General features: G+C 49.0%; 1 protein-coding gene across 1 annotated transcript in view; it reads left to right on the forward strand.

Annotated features, from left to right (window-relative positions):
* OTUD7A (OTU deubiquitinase 7A) overlaps positions 1–14,636 on the forward strand; it is a 373,519-nt gene extending 358,883 nt beyond the window's left edge. The window contains exons 12-14 of the mRNA XM_048221216.2: positions 6,570–6,684; positions 6,866–6,950; positions 9,243–14,636. Coding sequence (XP_048077173.1) covers positions 6,570–6,684; positions 6,866–6,950; positions 9,243–10,685 — 1,643 coding nt within the window. The 3' untranslated portion in view covers positions 10,686–14,636. The remainder of the gene's footprint in view (positions 1–6,569; positions 6,685–6,865; positions 6,951–9,242) is intronic.
* The last annotated feature ends 464 nt before the right edge of the window (positions 14,637–15,100 follow it).

Consider the following 15,100-nt stretch of genomic DNA (forward strand, 5'->3'; position numbering starts at 1 on the left):
CCAAAATGTGCTCTTAAGATATAATAAACATGTATTGACTAGCAGAAGTATTAGCAGCTTAAGATCATTTAAAAGCCTAGTTCACCATTTATCCTAACTTCTTAAAATACGAATTTGGATAATCTGTTGTTTTTTTATGTATCTTTTCCAAGAAACCGCTTTTGATTTCACTGATTTGTCTACTATTTCTCTTTTTAGTTTCATTTAGTTTCTAATCTTTCTTATTTCCCTCCTCCCTGCCTTTGAATTTAATTTGCTTTTTTTTTTTTTTACCTTCTTAAGGCAGAAATTTGTATTACAAACTTGGAGCTTTTCTTCTTATCTAATATATGCATTTTAGTGCCATAAATTTTCCCCTAAGCACTGATCAGTTACATCAGACAAATTTTGATATATTGTATTTCCATTTCATTGTGTTCAAACTATTTTTTTAATTTCTCTTGAGACTTCCTCTTTGACCTATGGATTGTTTAGAAGCATGTTGTTTAAATTCCAAATAGTTGGAGAGTCTCCAAATATCTTCTGTTATATGTTTATAGTTTTATTTAGTAATGGTCTGAGAACAAACTTTCTATTATGGCTATTCTTTTAAATTTGCTAAGGTAGGCTAAGAATATGTTATACCTTGGTGAATATTTCATGTATCCTTGAAAATAATGTGTTCTGCTCCTGTTGCATTCTATAAATGTCAATTCATTCAAGTTCTCTGATAATGTTCAGGTCTTCTGCATCCTTGCTGATATTCTATCTACTTATTCTGTCAAATACTAAGAGAAAAATGATGAGGTCTCCAACCATAATGGATTTGTCTGTTTCTCCTTTCATTTTTGTTAGTATTTGCTTTTAGTACTGTGACACTCTGTCATTAAGAGCATGCACACATGTAGGACTGTGATGTTTTCCTGGAGAACTGTGCCTATATCATTACATAATGTTTTTCTGTATCTTTGGTAACAGTCCTGGTTCTGGAGTCTACTTTGTCTGACATTAAGTTAGTCACTCTAGCTTTTTGATACTTAGTGAATATCTTTTAACCTATCTGTGTCTTTATTTTTTCCTTTTTTTTTTTTTTTTGTTTTTTTGTGGGTTTTTTTTTTTGTTTTTTATTTAAATTCAATTAGCCAATATATAGTACATCATTAGTTTTTGTGTCTTTATATTTAAAATGAATTTCTTGTAGTAGTAGAATTGAGTATTGCTTTTTCTATCCATTCTGACAATTTTGCTTTTTAATTGGTATTTTTCGACCATTTACATTTAATGGTATTAATCATATGGTTGGATAAGTGAGTTTTGGATTAAATGAGTTTCTTCGTGGCTCCATTTTATCTCCACTATTGACTTACTATGCCTCTATTTTTCATTATTAGTGATTTCCCTAGAGTTTGCAATAAACATCTTTAATTAATTGGATTCTATTTTCAGGTAGTATTCTACTTCATGGGTTGTGTAAGGATCTTACGACAGTTTATTCCCAATCCCTCCCTCCCATCCTTTGTGCCATTACTATCAGTGAAGTGTTTTACTTTTCTTTTTTTAAGATTTTATTTATTTGACAGAGAGAGATATAGCAAGAGAGGGAACACAAGCAGGGGGAGTGGGAGAGGGAGAAGCAGGGTTCCTGCTGAGCAGGGAGCCCAATGCAGGGCTTGATCCCAGGACCCTGGGATCATGACCTGAGCCGAAGGCAGATGTTTAACCACTGAGCCACCCAGGCGCCCCTGAAGTCTTTTACTTTTAATAATACACTGTTGCTTTCTTTACCTTAGTCTCTTAGAACAACTAAAAGGAAGAAAAATTAATTTTATTTTCAAATTCACTTATTCCATTTCTACTACTTTTCATGTTGTTATGTAAAATCCAAGTTTCTATTGGTAATATATTCCTTCCCCTTAAACAATTTCCAATTTCCTTTAATATTTCCTACTGCAATATATATACATTTTTTTCTAGTACAGTTCTGTAGGCAATTAATTTTTTTTTTTTTCATTTTTGTTTGAGAAAGTATGTCTCCTTCATGTTTCAGAGATATTTTTCTGGGTATAGAATTATGGATTAGCAGTTTTTTGTTTCAGCATTTTAAAGATGTCACTCTATTGTCTTCTCACTTACTTGATTTATCATGAAAAGTCTGCTCTGTTTCTTATCTATGTTTCTCTGTATGTAACGTGTCTTTTTCCTCTTGCTGCCTTTACGATTTTGTCTTTGGTTTTCAGCAGTTTAAATATGCTAAGTATGGGGATATTTTTGGTGGTGGTGGTGGTATTGTTTTCCTGCTTGGTTTTTTCTTAGCTTTTTGGATCTGTGGTGGTGTTTGTCATTCACAGTGGAAATGTTTGTCAGCCATTATTTCTTTAAATATCCCTTGTCTTGTGCTCTCTCTTCCTTCTGGTATTATACTCACACAGATCTTAGGCTGTCTACTATTGCCCCACAGCTCTTGGGTGTTCTATTGTGCATCCCCCCCACCCAATTCATCTTTTCTGTTTCAACTTGGGTAATTTCTGTTGACCCATCTTGATGCTCACAGATGCTTTTCTCAGTTGTGTAAAGTGTACTGATCAGCCCCCTTGAAGTCATTCTTCATCTCTCTTACTGATTTTTTTTTTCATTTCTAGCATTTCCATTTGATCCTTTCTTGTAAATTTCTTCTCTCTGCTGGAGAGAAATTAATCATCAAGTCTTGCATGGTATCCCCCTTTTCTATTAGAGTATTCAACTTATTTATCAATTGTTCTAAATTCTATGTCTGAGAGTTTCAATACCTGTGTTATATCTGAGTTTTGTTCTGTCAAATGCTTTGTCTCCTGTCAACATGTTGGGTTTTGTTTTGCTTTGTTTTGTTTCTTGTCTTTTCTTATGCCAGCAGTTTTCTGTTGAAAGCCAGACATCTTGAGTAGGACAGTAAAGACTGAGGTACATCATTTTGATTCCTGGAACTAAGGGTGCCTTACCTTTTGCTAGGTCTTCAGAATGGGGTTTATATCAGTCTAGTCAGGACTTGAGGTAGGTTTTGGTTTCATTGCTGCTTTGGTTATCCTCAGTGCACTCAGCTTTCAAATTTCACTAGTGATATCTTGTGTTTTGCCGGAAGGTTTTTCTCACTGTCTGCTGCACCCTTTCTTTAAACTCTTGTCCCTCTTCTAGCACTAAACTGCTGTTACTTGCAGCTTGTTAGCCTGGGTGTGGAAGTGGGAGCCAGAGGGTGATGCTTGTTAGTCTAACTAAGCTTCTGGCTTAGGTAGGTATTGTGTCCCTGGATCTTGGAAAGGGAGTGACCTCTCCCAGCTTTATTTTGGGCTCAGCACATGTTCCTGCCCCTCCCCCAGGGAAGAAGAGGGTTTTTTTTTTTCCTTATTTCCTCCTCCCACCCCAAGCTTTACTGAGGAAAGACCCCAGTGCCCTAAGGCCAACAGTGTCTCTTGCCCTGCCCTCCTAACTTAAGCTTTTGTTCTTTAGTATAGATGGGGAGAAAGATCTGTGAAAGACACTTTCTCAGAATTCTTGCCACTCTTTTGTGAGCACCAGGTTGGGTCCCATGGAAAGAGGTCTACAGGTACAATGAATTTCCCTTTTATCTGTAGCCCCCAGGGTTCTAAATATTCTTTCACTGGGCTACATTCTTCCTTTACCGATTTATTAACAATTTCAGCTGAATTCTTTTTACTGCAGTCCAGCTGAATCTGCCGCCGTGAAAGTCATGTCCATTTTTGCCTGTATGCCCCCATTTGTCCTTAGATTTGGAATTAGCTGGTTGCCCTGTGACTCCTGCTCTCTAATGGGTTAAAGGAAAATTGTGTATCTGCAGTTTGTCTAGCTTCTTATTGTTGTAATGGTAGTAGCACCATGCTCTCCTGGAAACAGAAACCAGAAGTGTCCGTTCATTTTTGGAAAATAAGTACTGAAAATATGGCCAGGCTGGTTTGAGATGGTGTCTGTATGTTTTCAGGTGAGAAGATAGAAGATCCTTTTCAAGGAAAAAAAGAATTCGCTGGCTTATTTTGAAAAGCATTTGCTGTTCCAGACATTGCCACCAGAGGGCAAGCCATCACATCACTGCCTATCTCACAGGATGAGGCCAGGTTTCCAATTGGGAAAAGTGAATGTGTAAAGTGGGAGGCAGAGGCATCCAAAGCAGCTAATGCTTGCAGGGAGGGCCTGTTCCCAAGGCCTTCCTGGCCTGTGCAGCTACCGGTTGGGCTCTCGGTCCCTCTGGCCCTGCCCTCACCCACATGCCACAGCTGTACCCTCTGCAGAGAAGATGCCTTTTGTTGCAAGCAGGCATGTCCCTAGAACTTCTCTGAGTACCTGGCCCTCATCCCACTAACATTCATGCTTAGAGGCTGCCAAGACTCTGCTAGGTGGTCAGGCTCTAGCAATTTCAGGTGAGTCAAACCTTCTGCTCAGCAGGGGGCAGCCCAGGGAGTCAGTTCCGTTCCAACCATTGAGGATAAAAATTCCCAGGAGCCCTGTGGTAGGGAGTTGAGTCTGAGAGGCATGTGAATCTGTACTACTTTAATTGGTTTATCTGAAACAAATGAACCAAAATCATAGTGAGGGAAGTTTGGTTCTCATGCACATAAAGTCTAAAACAGGTGTTCCTGATTGGCAAGCAGATCTTCCCCAAGTGGGGGAGTCAGAAGCTTACCCCTGCCATCTTACAGCACCACCATTTTCAGCAGGCAGGAGGATGGGGAGGGGTGTGGGGAGGCCGCCCACACCTAACCACACTGCCCAGCACTTCCCACAGTGCTTCTGCTTTCATGCCATGGGTGCAACTAGGTGCCTGTTCCCTCCTAAGTGCCAGGGGCGGGGAAATGTAGCCATGGCTGGGCAGCCCCTCCCAACAGCACCACTCCCCTGGGAAGGGAGTGGACAGCTAGACCCAAATTGCCCAAGTTGTACCCACAGTAACTATTTCAAACAGATTATTGCTATAGGACAATATTTTCCAAATTTGCATGATTTTAAATACCACAGAGGATGCTTAATTAAAACATAGTCCTTGGCTTCTTTTCCTGGACACTCTGGCTTGGCCATCTGCATGGGGGCCTGATCAGTGCCTTTATCAAGCCCTCCAGGGAGCTATGCTGCCCTAGCAAGGGTCTACAGAGGGGTCTACTGCCATCCCCGCCCCTTCCCAGTGGCTGGGAAGCCAGGCCAACTCTCTCTCTGCCTTTGTGTTGAGTCGTGGAACTGTGGGACGGGCTTCTGGGCATGGCCCAAGGGAGGCAGTTCCTGAACCAGCCATGGGGCCCTCCCTGAGTGTGACTACCCTGTAGCTCAGCCCTGGGAGGGGCAGCCTGTGTGTCATGGCCATGTCAAGGCAGAACCCAGTGGCCTGTGCCTGGGGCAGACCAAGCCGCCCTTGACCAACCAAACCAGATCACAGTACTGCCAGTCCCCAGCCACTTTAAACAGAACCCCCCTCCCCCAGCAAAGCAGTGTTTCCTTTATATGGGAGTGGAGGATTATTTGTGCTCATATTTTCTCTTTAGCGACACTGGAGAGCAGCAGTGAGTCAGTGTTTGCAATTTTTTATTAGAAAGTCAACTATTACTGGTATTCAGTCATATATTTTATTTACTCATTTGCCTTTTTGTTCTTGCTGTGACACCCTTGCCATGAATCATGGGAAAGGACACCAGGCTCATGGCCACCAAGGCGGGGAAGAGGGGAGGGGAGGGGAGGGGCAGAGAGTGAGGAGGCGGAGGTAGGGTAAACCCTGGGGAGCGGCAAGCTGTTCAAGCTGTTCTCTTGTTCTCACTGGGCGCTGGGTCCCACAGCGGCTCAGAAGCTCCCAGCAGATCCAGGCAACCCTATGAACGCCCCACTCCGCCCCAGCCTTTCTGGGATGGGCCAAGACTTCCCCCAGGTGGGCGTTCCCCTCAGGAGCGTTTGTGATGAATGGATGGCTGGGTGAGGGCCAGTCTCTTCCGCCGCAGTTTCCGCCTACACGTTACTTCCTCAGAAGCCTCCCCGACCCGCCCGAGAAAGGCTTGCCATCGCTACCGAGTCCGCTGCTCACTTTTCAGGGTACTTATCACCACCTGAGATTATGAGGGGGTGTTACCTGTGAGCTCCCTGGGGGAGCTCCCACGCATCCCGCTCCCCGAACTGATACAGAAGGATTGAAAGAGTTCACAAATGAGCAGATGAGCAGACGGCCTTACTTGTCTGATTTGTACACTGCGAGGTGACCAAGCGGCTTGGGTCCTTCCTCAGAAATAACAGAAACAGCTATAGCTTTTTTTTGTCTGCGGCCCAACCGCGGTACCTGCCTGCTGACAGACCCAGATCTTTAGAATCCAGGTGATGTCTCCAACTGCTCTTCAACGTCCACAATTAATATGAAGTATTTTAAACTATCGGTAGTGGTTTTGACACCTGTGGTCTTAACGCTCCTGCTGGCACAGATGGTCTGTGTTCGTCTCTGTTCGGTTCCCTTAATTAAGGAGACACCTGGCCTTGGAACTCCCTTTCCTGGCCTCCCTGGGGGTTGCTGGGGCCTAGAGCCTCTCGGCCCGCCCGTGGGCCACCTGGCACCGCGTCTCTCTCTTCTGTTCCAGCCGTGATCCCCCTGACGGATTCGGAGCACAAGCTGCTGCCTCTGCACTTTGCAGTGGACCCCGGGAAGGACTGGGAGTGGGGGAAAGACGACAACGATAACGCCCGGCTGGCCCAGTGAGCCCCTCCCCCGCGCCCCTCCCCCAACGCCCTAAAGGGCTGCTGTCGCCTGGTTTCTCGGCGTGGGCTGGGCCGCCCTTGCTCCTCCTGGGACAGCTGGCGTGCCTGCGGGCGGGGTGCGTGCGGGCGAGCGCCGGCCCGCTGGGGCGCGTTTCACCCGGTGTTTTTCTTTCACCAGCCTGATCCTGTCGCTAGAAGCCAAGCTGAACCTTCTGCACAGCTACATGAATGTGACGTGGATCCGGATCCCCTCCGAGACCCGGGTGAGCCTGGCGTGCGCCCGGCCCCGACCAGCTGGTTGGGTCCTGGCCGCTCACTCGCCGTCGGCGCGGGCGGGGGCGCAGCCTCCAAACCTGGCCGGATTCTGGGCTGCCCAGCGCCCGCCTGGCCGCCCACCCTAGCTCGGGCGTGAAGTGGCTCGGGTTTAGCTGGTGCGTGTGTGCACGCGTGTTTGCGTGCTGTATGTAGGCGCGCGCTCCGGCTAGGGGATGGTTGTTGGGGAGTTTATTGGGGTTTGGTGGGTGTTTTTTTTTTGGTGGGTTTTTTTTTTTTTTTGGTCCCTTTATTTTCTCCAGAAGGAGAGGAATAAACACACCCACTCAGAAAACAAACCGTAGGCAAGTCACAACACAAAACTATCTCTGCTGAGATCGGAACACGATGTGCTGCAGCGGAGCAGAATTAATTATAAACTGTGTGTGGGTCCTTGGAAAAGTCAGGGAACCGGGAGCGCGATTTCTCAGCGCCCCCTCCTTCTCCTTCTTGGTCCTCTGGGAGGGCAGTGGGGAGAGGAGCTGCCCGCCCCCACACGGCCCCTCCTCCAGGGAGAGTCTGTTCTGTCCCTGCTTCCGGATGCTAAGTATTTACTTTAAGTGTCTGATTGATGTTTTTGTTATCTCAGTAGTGAACCCTCAGTGAAAGGGGTTTTAAAAAAAAAAAACACCTCAGAAATCAGTAGACTTGGCCACGACCTGGGGCTCATAAGCAGTATTAAAGGAGTGACCCCAGGAAGGCAGTAGGATGGTGCCTGGCACAGTCAGTAGTGACTATGCGAGGCAACGTTTGGATGTTTTCATACATCAGCCTTTACCTGTATTTAATTTTCATAGGGCTCCTGGAGGCAGGTACTGATAGCCCATTTTACTGAGTACACAAGGTGGCAGCCTGATTCCAGAGTCCTGCCTCTTAACCTCCACAGTGACCTGTCAACTGCCTGGATGATGCCAGTGTGCTGGGGGTGTTCTTTCCTAATACACACGTACGGTGTGAAGGCAGAGGCTCTAGATCTAGAATCAGGAGGCTCTTGGGCTGGGACACAGCTCTGCACTGCAATGAGCAGGGCCCCCCGCCAAGCCATGGTGTCAGATTAAGGGCCTGGCCACGGGGCTTCCAGCCCAAGGACATATGAGCCAGGGCTCCTTACTCACAGGGCTCCCATCAATTGGTACTGCCAGCACCAGCACAACCCCCTTTCCTGGTCCAAACCCCTGAGCTTCTGCCCTTCTGTGTCACTGACAAACCATTTTGAGACCCCTGCCTCCTTCCAGACCCAGGACAGGGTGGGAAGAAGAAAGAAGGAACTTCAGCCTGGGAGATGGTGAGGGCTGGCTCCTGCTTGCTTCTGGGGACTTGGCTGCAGGAGGTCTCTTGGACCCCTCTCCTGGACCTGCTTGGGGAGGGAGGGGACAAAAATAAAATGACAGAACAATGGGGCCTTCTCCCAGGCTCTTCCCCTAGAGGCCAGGAAAAGCCCATTTAGGGGTGAGCACCAGTTCCCGCCACTTTGCTTCTGGGATGAGGTCCCTGGCATTCACCCAGTGATGTTGTCGGAATTCTCCTCCCCCAAGAAGGAACCTCCACAAGGCAGCAGTAGGTTCCACTCATCTCCTTTCTCAGGCTCTCCACCTACCCCATGGTCCTGATCAGGTGTCCACACTGGCCTTGCCCTCCTTACTGGCTGACAGTGTGCCTTGTCCAAGGTGTTAACAGAGATGCTCCCTCCCCACACCTAGGAGACCTTTTCTGGGAATGGTAACATCTTTCCTGCTAAGCCCAGGTCCTGTTTCAGAATCCTCAGTTTAACACCGCACATTGCCAGTCTGAGAAAGGAACCCCTAGAGTAAAATGGTCATCCCTGGAACTAAGGGCATATTTGTTCCAACGTGAGGGCAAGAGGTCTATCCCCTGCTGGAATGAACAGGTGAGACACCTTTGTAGGAGAGTCACCTACAGATGCAGATGAAGTGTGATCCTTACCAGAAGGCCTCTCGCTCTACAGAGGCCGGCCTGGACCTGTGTCTGGTCATAGAACAGCCTAGCCAGAGCTATAAGGGCAGAGTCCGGGCATGGTAATTCTAAAATTCTCAGAATTCTGTAATTCTAAAAATCTCAGAGCCAGGTGGGTATCCGCATCTTGCCCAAACTACCCGCCTCGGGGTTCCAGGCCTCCAGCAACCTGAGCTCACCAAAAAGGCATCCTGGACCTTTGTTGGTCCCACGTGGGGACGGCTCATCTCTAACCTCCTTCCTTCCCTGACCTCCCTCTCCCCCTGCAGGCCCCTCTGGCACAGCCGGAATCCCCAACAGCCTCCGTGGGGGAGGACGTGCAGTCCCTGGCCGACTCCCTGGACTCGGACCGGGACTCCGTGTGCAGCAATTCCAACAGCAATAATGGCAAGAACGGCAAGGACAAGGAGAAGGAGAAGCAGCGCAAGGAGAAGGACAAGACCCGCGCGGACTCCGTGGCCAACAAGCTGGGCAGCTTCAGCAAGACGCTGGGCATCAAGCTAAAGAAAAACATGGGCGGCCTGGGCGGCCTGGTGCACGGCAAGATGGGCCGCGCTAACTCCGCCAATGGCAAGAACGGCGACGCACCCGAGCGCGGCAAGGATAAGAAGACCAAGTCGCGCAAGGGCAGCAAGGAGGAGTCCGGCGCGTCGGCGAGCACGTCGCCGTCGGAGAAGACCACGCCGTCGCCCACGGACAAGGCGGCCGGGGCGTCGCCGGCCGAAAAGGGCGGCGGGCCGCGGGGCGACGCCTGGAAGTACAGCACGGACGTGAAGCTGAGCCTCAACATCCTGCGCGCCGCCATGCAGGGCGAGCGCAAGTTCATCTTCGCCGGTCTGCTGCTCACCAGCCACCGGCACCAGTTCCACGAGGAGATGATAGGCTACTACCTGACCAGCGCGCAGGAGCGCTTCAGCGCCGAGCAGGAGCAGCGGCGCCGCGACGCCGCCGCCGCCGCCTCCACGGCCAAGCGGCCGCCTCGCAGGCCAGAGACCGAGGGTGCGCCGGGCCCCGAGCGCGCCTCGCCGGGCCCGCCGGCCGGGCCGCCCACGCAGCTGGTGCTCAAGCTCAAGGAGCGCCCGAGCCCCGGGCCGGCGGCGGGCACGCGGGCGGCGCGGGCGGCGGTGGCGGGCGGTGCGGCCTCCCCGGGGCCCGGCGGGGGCGGCGGTGGGAGCGCGCGGCGCGCGGGCGCCAGCGGACCGCTCCCCGGCCGCAGCCCACCGGCACCAGCGCGCCAGAGCGTCATCCACGTGCAGGCTGCGGGCGCGCGGGACGACGCGTGCGCGCCGGCCGTGGGCGCGCTGCGGCCGTGCGCCACGTATCCGCAGCAGAACCGCTCGCTGTCGTCGCAGAGCTACAGCCCGGCGCGCGCCGCCGCCCTGCGCACCGTCAACACGGTCGAGTCGCTGGCGCGCGCCGTACCCGGCGCCCTACCCGGCGGGGCGGGGGCGGCCGGCACCGCCGAGCACAAGTCGCAGACCTACACCAACGGCTTCGGCGCCGCGCGCGACGGCCTGGAGTTCGCCGACGCCGACGCGCCGGCCGCCCGCTCGAACGGTGAGTGCGGCCGCGGCGGCCCGGGGCTAGCGCAGCGGCGCTGCCAGCGCGAGAACTGCGCGTTCTACGGGCGCGCCGAGACCGAGCACTACTGCTCGTACTGCTACCGCGAGGAGCTGCGGCGGCGGCGCGAGGCGCGCGGGGCCCGGCCCTGAGGGCGGCGCGCGCGCCAGCTTTTACCATAAAGGATTTCTTTTCCATTCTGTCGGTGTCTTTTTTACATGCCCTGGTCAACCGGAAGGCCGGCGACTCCTCTGTCAGTGCTGTGTACGTGTTTGGTCAAACGTTCCTAATGGTGCCTGAACCTACACTGACGCCACTCAGGTAGTAGACGGATAGGAAACAAGTCATACTGTTGGAAGTGGGTGTGCTAGCTAGCATCTGCCTCGTACCTGTGGAAACTCAATAGCCATTGCAAGAGTATTTTTGTTCTTCAATAAGAGAAATAAAGAAATTTGCAGCCCTTTGTTTTTAGAAGGGAGTGTTTTACATTTTTTTTTTTTTGCCTTTTTTTCCCGCCCTCCCCCAACCCAGCGACTGACCTCTTCCACGTAGTGGTCACACGTGTGCGGTCGGTACCCCCCCAGGGTTTAGAAGCAAACCCGCAGTCCGAGATGGCGGCGGCTGTGCTGCGGGCTTGCACCTGCTTCCCCTCCCGAGTCCCGGGAGGACAGGAGGCACTGTGCCGCCCGCTGATGCGCTCTGGTGGTCGCTTGGCCCTTTAGGAATACACAGCTCCATCTCATAAGCAAAACCTCCTCCCACGCCCCCCTCCCCCGCTCGAGCAACATTCACACTGCCATCAAAGCCGCAGGCGTCCTAGGATGGGCACCGGACAACCTACCTCGCAGGGCACGGTGAGGTGTAGTGATCGCTCCCGGTGCGGGCAGCTCAGGTGACAGGAGCTTTCCAAAGACACCTTGGGTCCAAAAAGCAAGGTTCCGAACTCATTATTTGGAATTTGCCCGTGTATGAGCAAAGATGACAGCCTGCTCACATTTTTCCTTTGAAGACACTTCCACAATGAACTATCAGCGGAGGGCCCCTAGGAAGTGACCATCGGTGCCCCAGGAGAAAGGCGAGGAATTGACCCTTTGGTCACTGTGTAAGCCCCCACACTAGGCTGCTGTGAAACCCGGCCTGTGCCTCTTTACAAAGGGAAGAGGCTGAAGGAAGCCGGGAAGGAAGCCCATCCCCACCTCCACCTGCATCTGTCTGGGTTCAGCCAGGTAAAGGGGCTCCACTCCCGTTGGGGTCCCCTCTGCAGGGCAGGGTAACCCTGCCTGTGGCTCCATAACACATTGAGGGGGCAGCCCCATCCCTGAGCGGTCCCTTTTTTGGTGCCTCCTACGTTTCTTGAGGAAAAAAAAATGTGTCCTTAGCTACCCTGTTTTGAGCAGCAATATGCAGCCTCTTCCTTCCAAGATTACCTCTGGAGATTACCGTTCTTGGCCAAGGACACTGAGGAGTTAAATCTGCCTCACTAAGGAGAGATCTTGTTTCCAAGAAATACGGATGAGATGGGTAAAATCTTCACTAGCAAAAGAATAAAACCTGCGAGAGCCTTAGAATAGCTTCTAATAATCCTAAGAGAGGAGATAGCGCCCAGCTTTGCTGTGCGTGTATCCTCAGAAAATGCAGGAGGTAGACCATCTCTTCAATGGAGCCAGCTTCTCCTTCTCCAGAAAGGATGCTTTTCCCTCTGACATAAAGAGCAGCAAAAAAATAAAAATTAATCAAAAAAAAAGAGGGAATTTTTTTTACTTGTTTGAAGAATTATAGTAATTTGAGTATCTCCTGTGATAATTCCTTTTTGTTTTTAATTATTCCACAGCATGTGGAGTTTTCAGTAATTTATTCAAGTTTTGCATAAGTGGTTCCTTACTTAAAATTATTTATTAAATAGAATCTTTAAGAAATTTTTTGGAAGTTTTACTTTTCATGCCAAACAATACTTTCAATGTGTGGTAATTAGTAACATCCATGTCCCTCATATTACTGGGGTTTCTTTTGTTACTCAAAAAAAAAAAAAGTTTTTTAAAAATCTCTCATCGAGAGGGTTTGTGGCAGCTTTTTGGACTGAATCTTTGTGTCATGCTGAGCAACTGCTTTGCCATCCAAAGCTGTGAGGTCACAGGAAGTATTGCATCACATGTAGACACCCACTACGGCTCTTGCCCCGCCCCTCACTCTTAAAAGGTTGAGACAGCCAACCTTGAAAATGCGTAATTGTTCATTCTGAAACCAAACTCATGTGCACAAGAAGTCAAGAAGGCATAAAGTAATTTTATGTTTGTTTTTTAATTTTTTAATGTTAAAACAGCCAACCAGAAATTTCCAAAACTGGCTATGCAAATATTTTATCTTTCTCATGCCAGGTTTAAAAAAAAATAAAAAAGAAGGTAGGGCATTGGGGGGCAAACTGAGAATAAATACGGCCCATTGTAATACCAGAGGAAAACCTTCGAAACCAGGCAGTATAATCTGTAGATACTATTTTTAAAAAATGGTGACATGTTCTATCTCGTTGAATTTCAAAGTCCTCTCCGTCCCACCCCACCGGATAGATGTGCCATGAATAAAAGCCTGAGAGCCAGCTATTGGCCACCATGGTGGCTTCTCCAGCCATGTGGAAGGCCCCCAACTTCATGTGGTCACGAGGTGACTCAGCATGCCAGGGCCCCTGTGGGTACTTGAGCACATCGTTTACAAATAGCTGTTTCCTTTTGTGAGAGATCTGGATCCCTTCCTCTAAACAGTATTGAAACACTGAGAGAAACTACTGTTATACTAAACTTACTAGCCCAGTGTGCCAGGAATGTTCCCTGTTGTTCAAAAAAACTCTTTAGACCTGGTCCTTGGCCAGAGTTCTCTCAAACCAAATTAGTTTGTTAGGCTGAAGAGTAACTATTAGAATGCTGTGTTGTTTGCATGTGGGCCAAGAAGTCCTCTAATATCCTTCTGTGACTTGGGGGCCCCTTGTGGATCAAGGAAAGGTTAAGTGGATTGTAGGCACTGGAGAAAAGGAAGAAAGCCAGTCCCAATTCCAGAAAGGCTGAGAGCCCCACCTGAGCACACGTCCTGGACTCGGAGTGCATGGCAGACCCTGCCTGTGAGTGGCCGCCAAGTCTGATCTGGCCAACCTTCCCTTTCCGGGAAGGTCAGATGTCTCTAAGTGACAGCAAGTTTCCAGAAGGATCCTAGATACTTCCGAACCCCGGTGGAGGTTGTTTCAGTAATTTACTTCACATTTCCCGCACATGCGCTACCTGGGTATATGATTTTTAAAAAAATAATGTATTGTTAAAGGAAGGTGTTTCTAAGTGTATTCTGTGTGTAGATTTTATGCTATGTTACGTTGCAATTTTACAAGCCAGGTTCAAACTGTACCATAGAAATTATTTTTATATTATTTTCAGAATATGCCGCAGAGCAATATTTTGCGCCCTTATATTGTCACAGGGTTGTCCCCTTGGAAGGGTAACTGCAAGTGGGAAGGGGCTCCACACTGTGTTCTCTTGGATTTAAGTGCTTTTTGCTATTTGCTCACATCCCCTCTGAAAGTGGGAATAGGTAAATGTCTTGTCTTTTTTTTATTGGAAGCTTGATTTTTTTGTTCTGTCCATGGATTTTGGTACTGCACCTTTCCTCTTAAATGAATAGACTCTCTAAGTTACTGCAGACTTTTTCTTACCTGTTACCACCCAGTGAGTAGCTCAACTGGAGTTCTGAAAAGTTTGGATCTGTTAACTTTAAAAATTTAATATTTTCCAAAATGATTCATTAGTTCTAGTAGCTTACCATCAGGAATTTGGCGACGCGAGATAAAAGGTTTCTCCACACCCCCGGTGCACATGGTTCTCACCCCTTCCCTTAGCATCTGCAAGCTTATTTTGCAAACCACTCTACTTTGCAAAAATAAACTTAACCTAGCAAAATATATTTCACATTAGTTAAGGGGAAAAAAGGGCTGTACTTATCGGTGGTGGATAAATTTGTGAGAGGGAAAAAAATGCTCTGCCAAACCCATGTGTGTTAAGTTCCATTTCTGCAAGTCTTTCGTGTTTATTTGCAAGACCCGGAGTAAAAGCTGAAGGCATCCATTGCACGTTTGGGGTTTCTTTCTTTATGATCTGACTCCTTTCTCCTCATCATGGCGTGGACTTTACAAAATAAGTTCCTCCAGTGTTTTGAGTTTTTTTTTTTTTTTCCTTTTCTTTCTTTCAATGCTTCTAATAAAGAAGACAAAAATGTGTTTCCATGGCTGAGTGAGCCCTGCCTTGCCGGACTTCAGCCGCTGTGGCATCACCCCGTGGGCTGCTGAGGCGGCCTCTGCTCTGGCTAGATCTGGTTCTGCTGCCACCTGAGGGCACACACACCGTGGAAAGGCCCGGAGGTGGCTAGCCCTCCTGGCACCAGACAGAAGGTACCCTCTTCCAAAAAGCCTTAAAGTGGTGGCTCTCTGGAGACCCCTGGGCACCACCTCCATTCAGTCCTGACGATAAACTGTTTTCTACTCACACTGCCCCATTTTGGTGTGGCTCTCCAGGGCAGAAAGGGGGCGCTCAAT

This window comes from Ursus arctos, unplaced genomic scaffold (assembly GCF_023065955.2).
Source record: "Ursus arctos isolate Adak ecotype North America unplaced genomic scaffold, UrsArc2.0 scaffold_28, whole genome shotgun sequence".
Lineage (NCBI taxonomy): Eukaryota > Metazoa > Chordata > Mammalia > Carnivora > Ursidae > Ursus > Ursus arctos.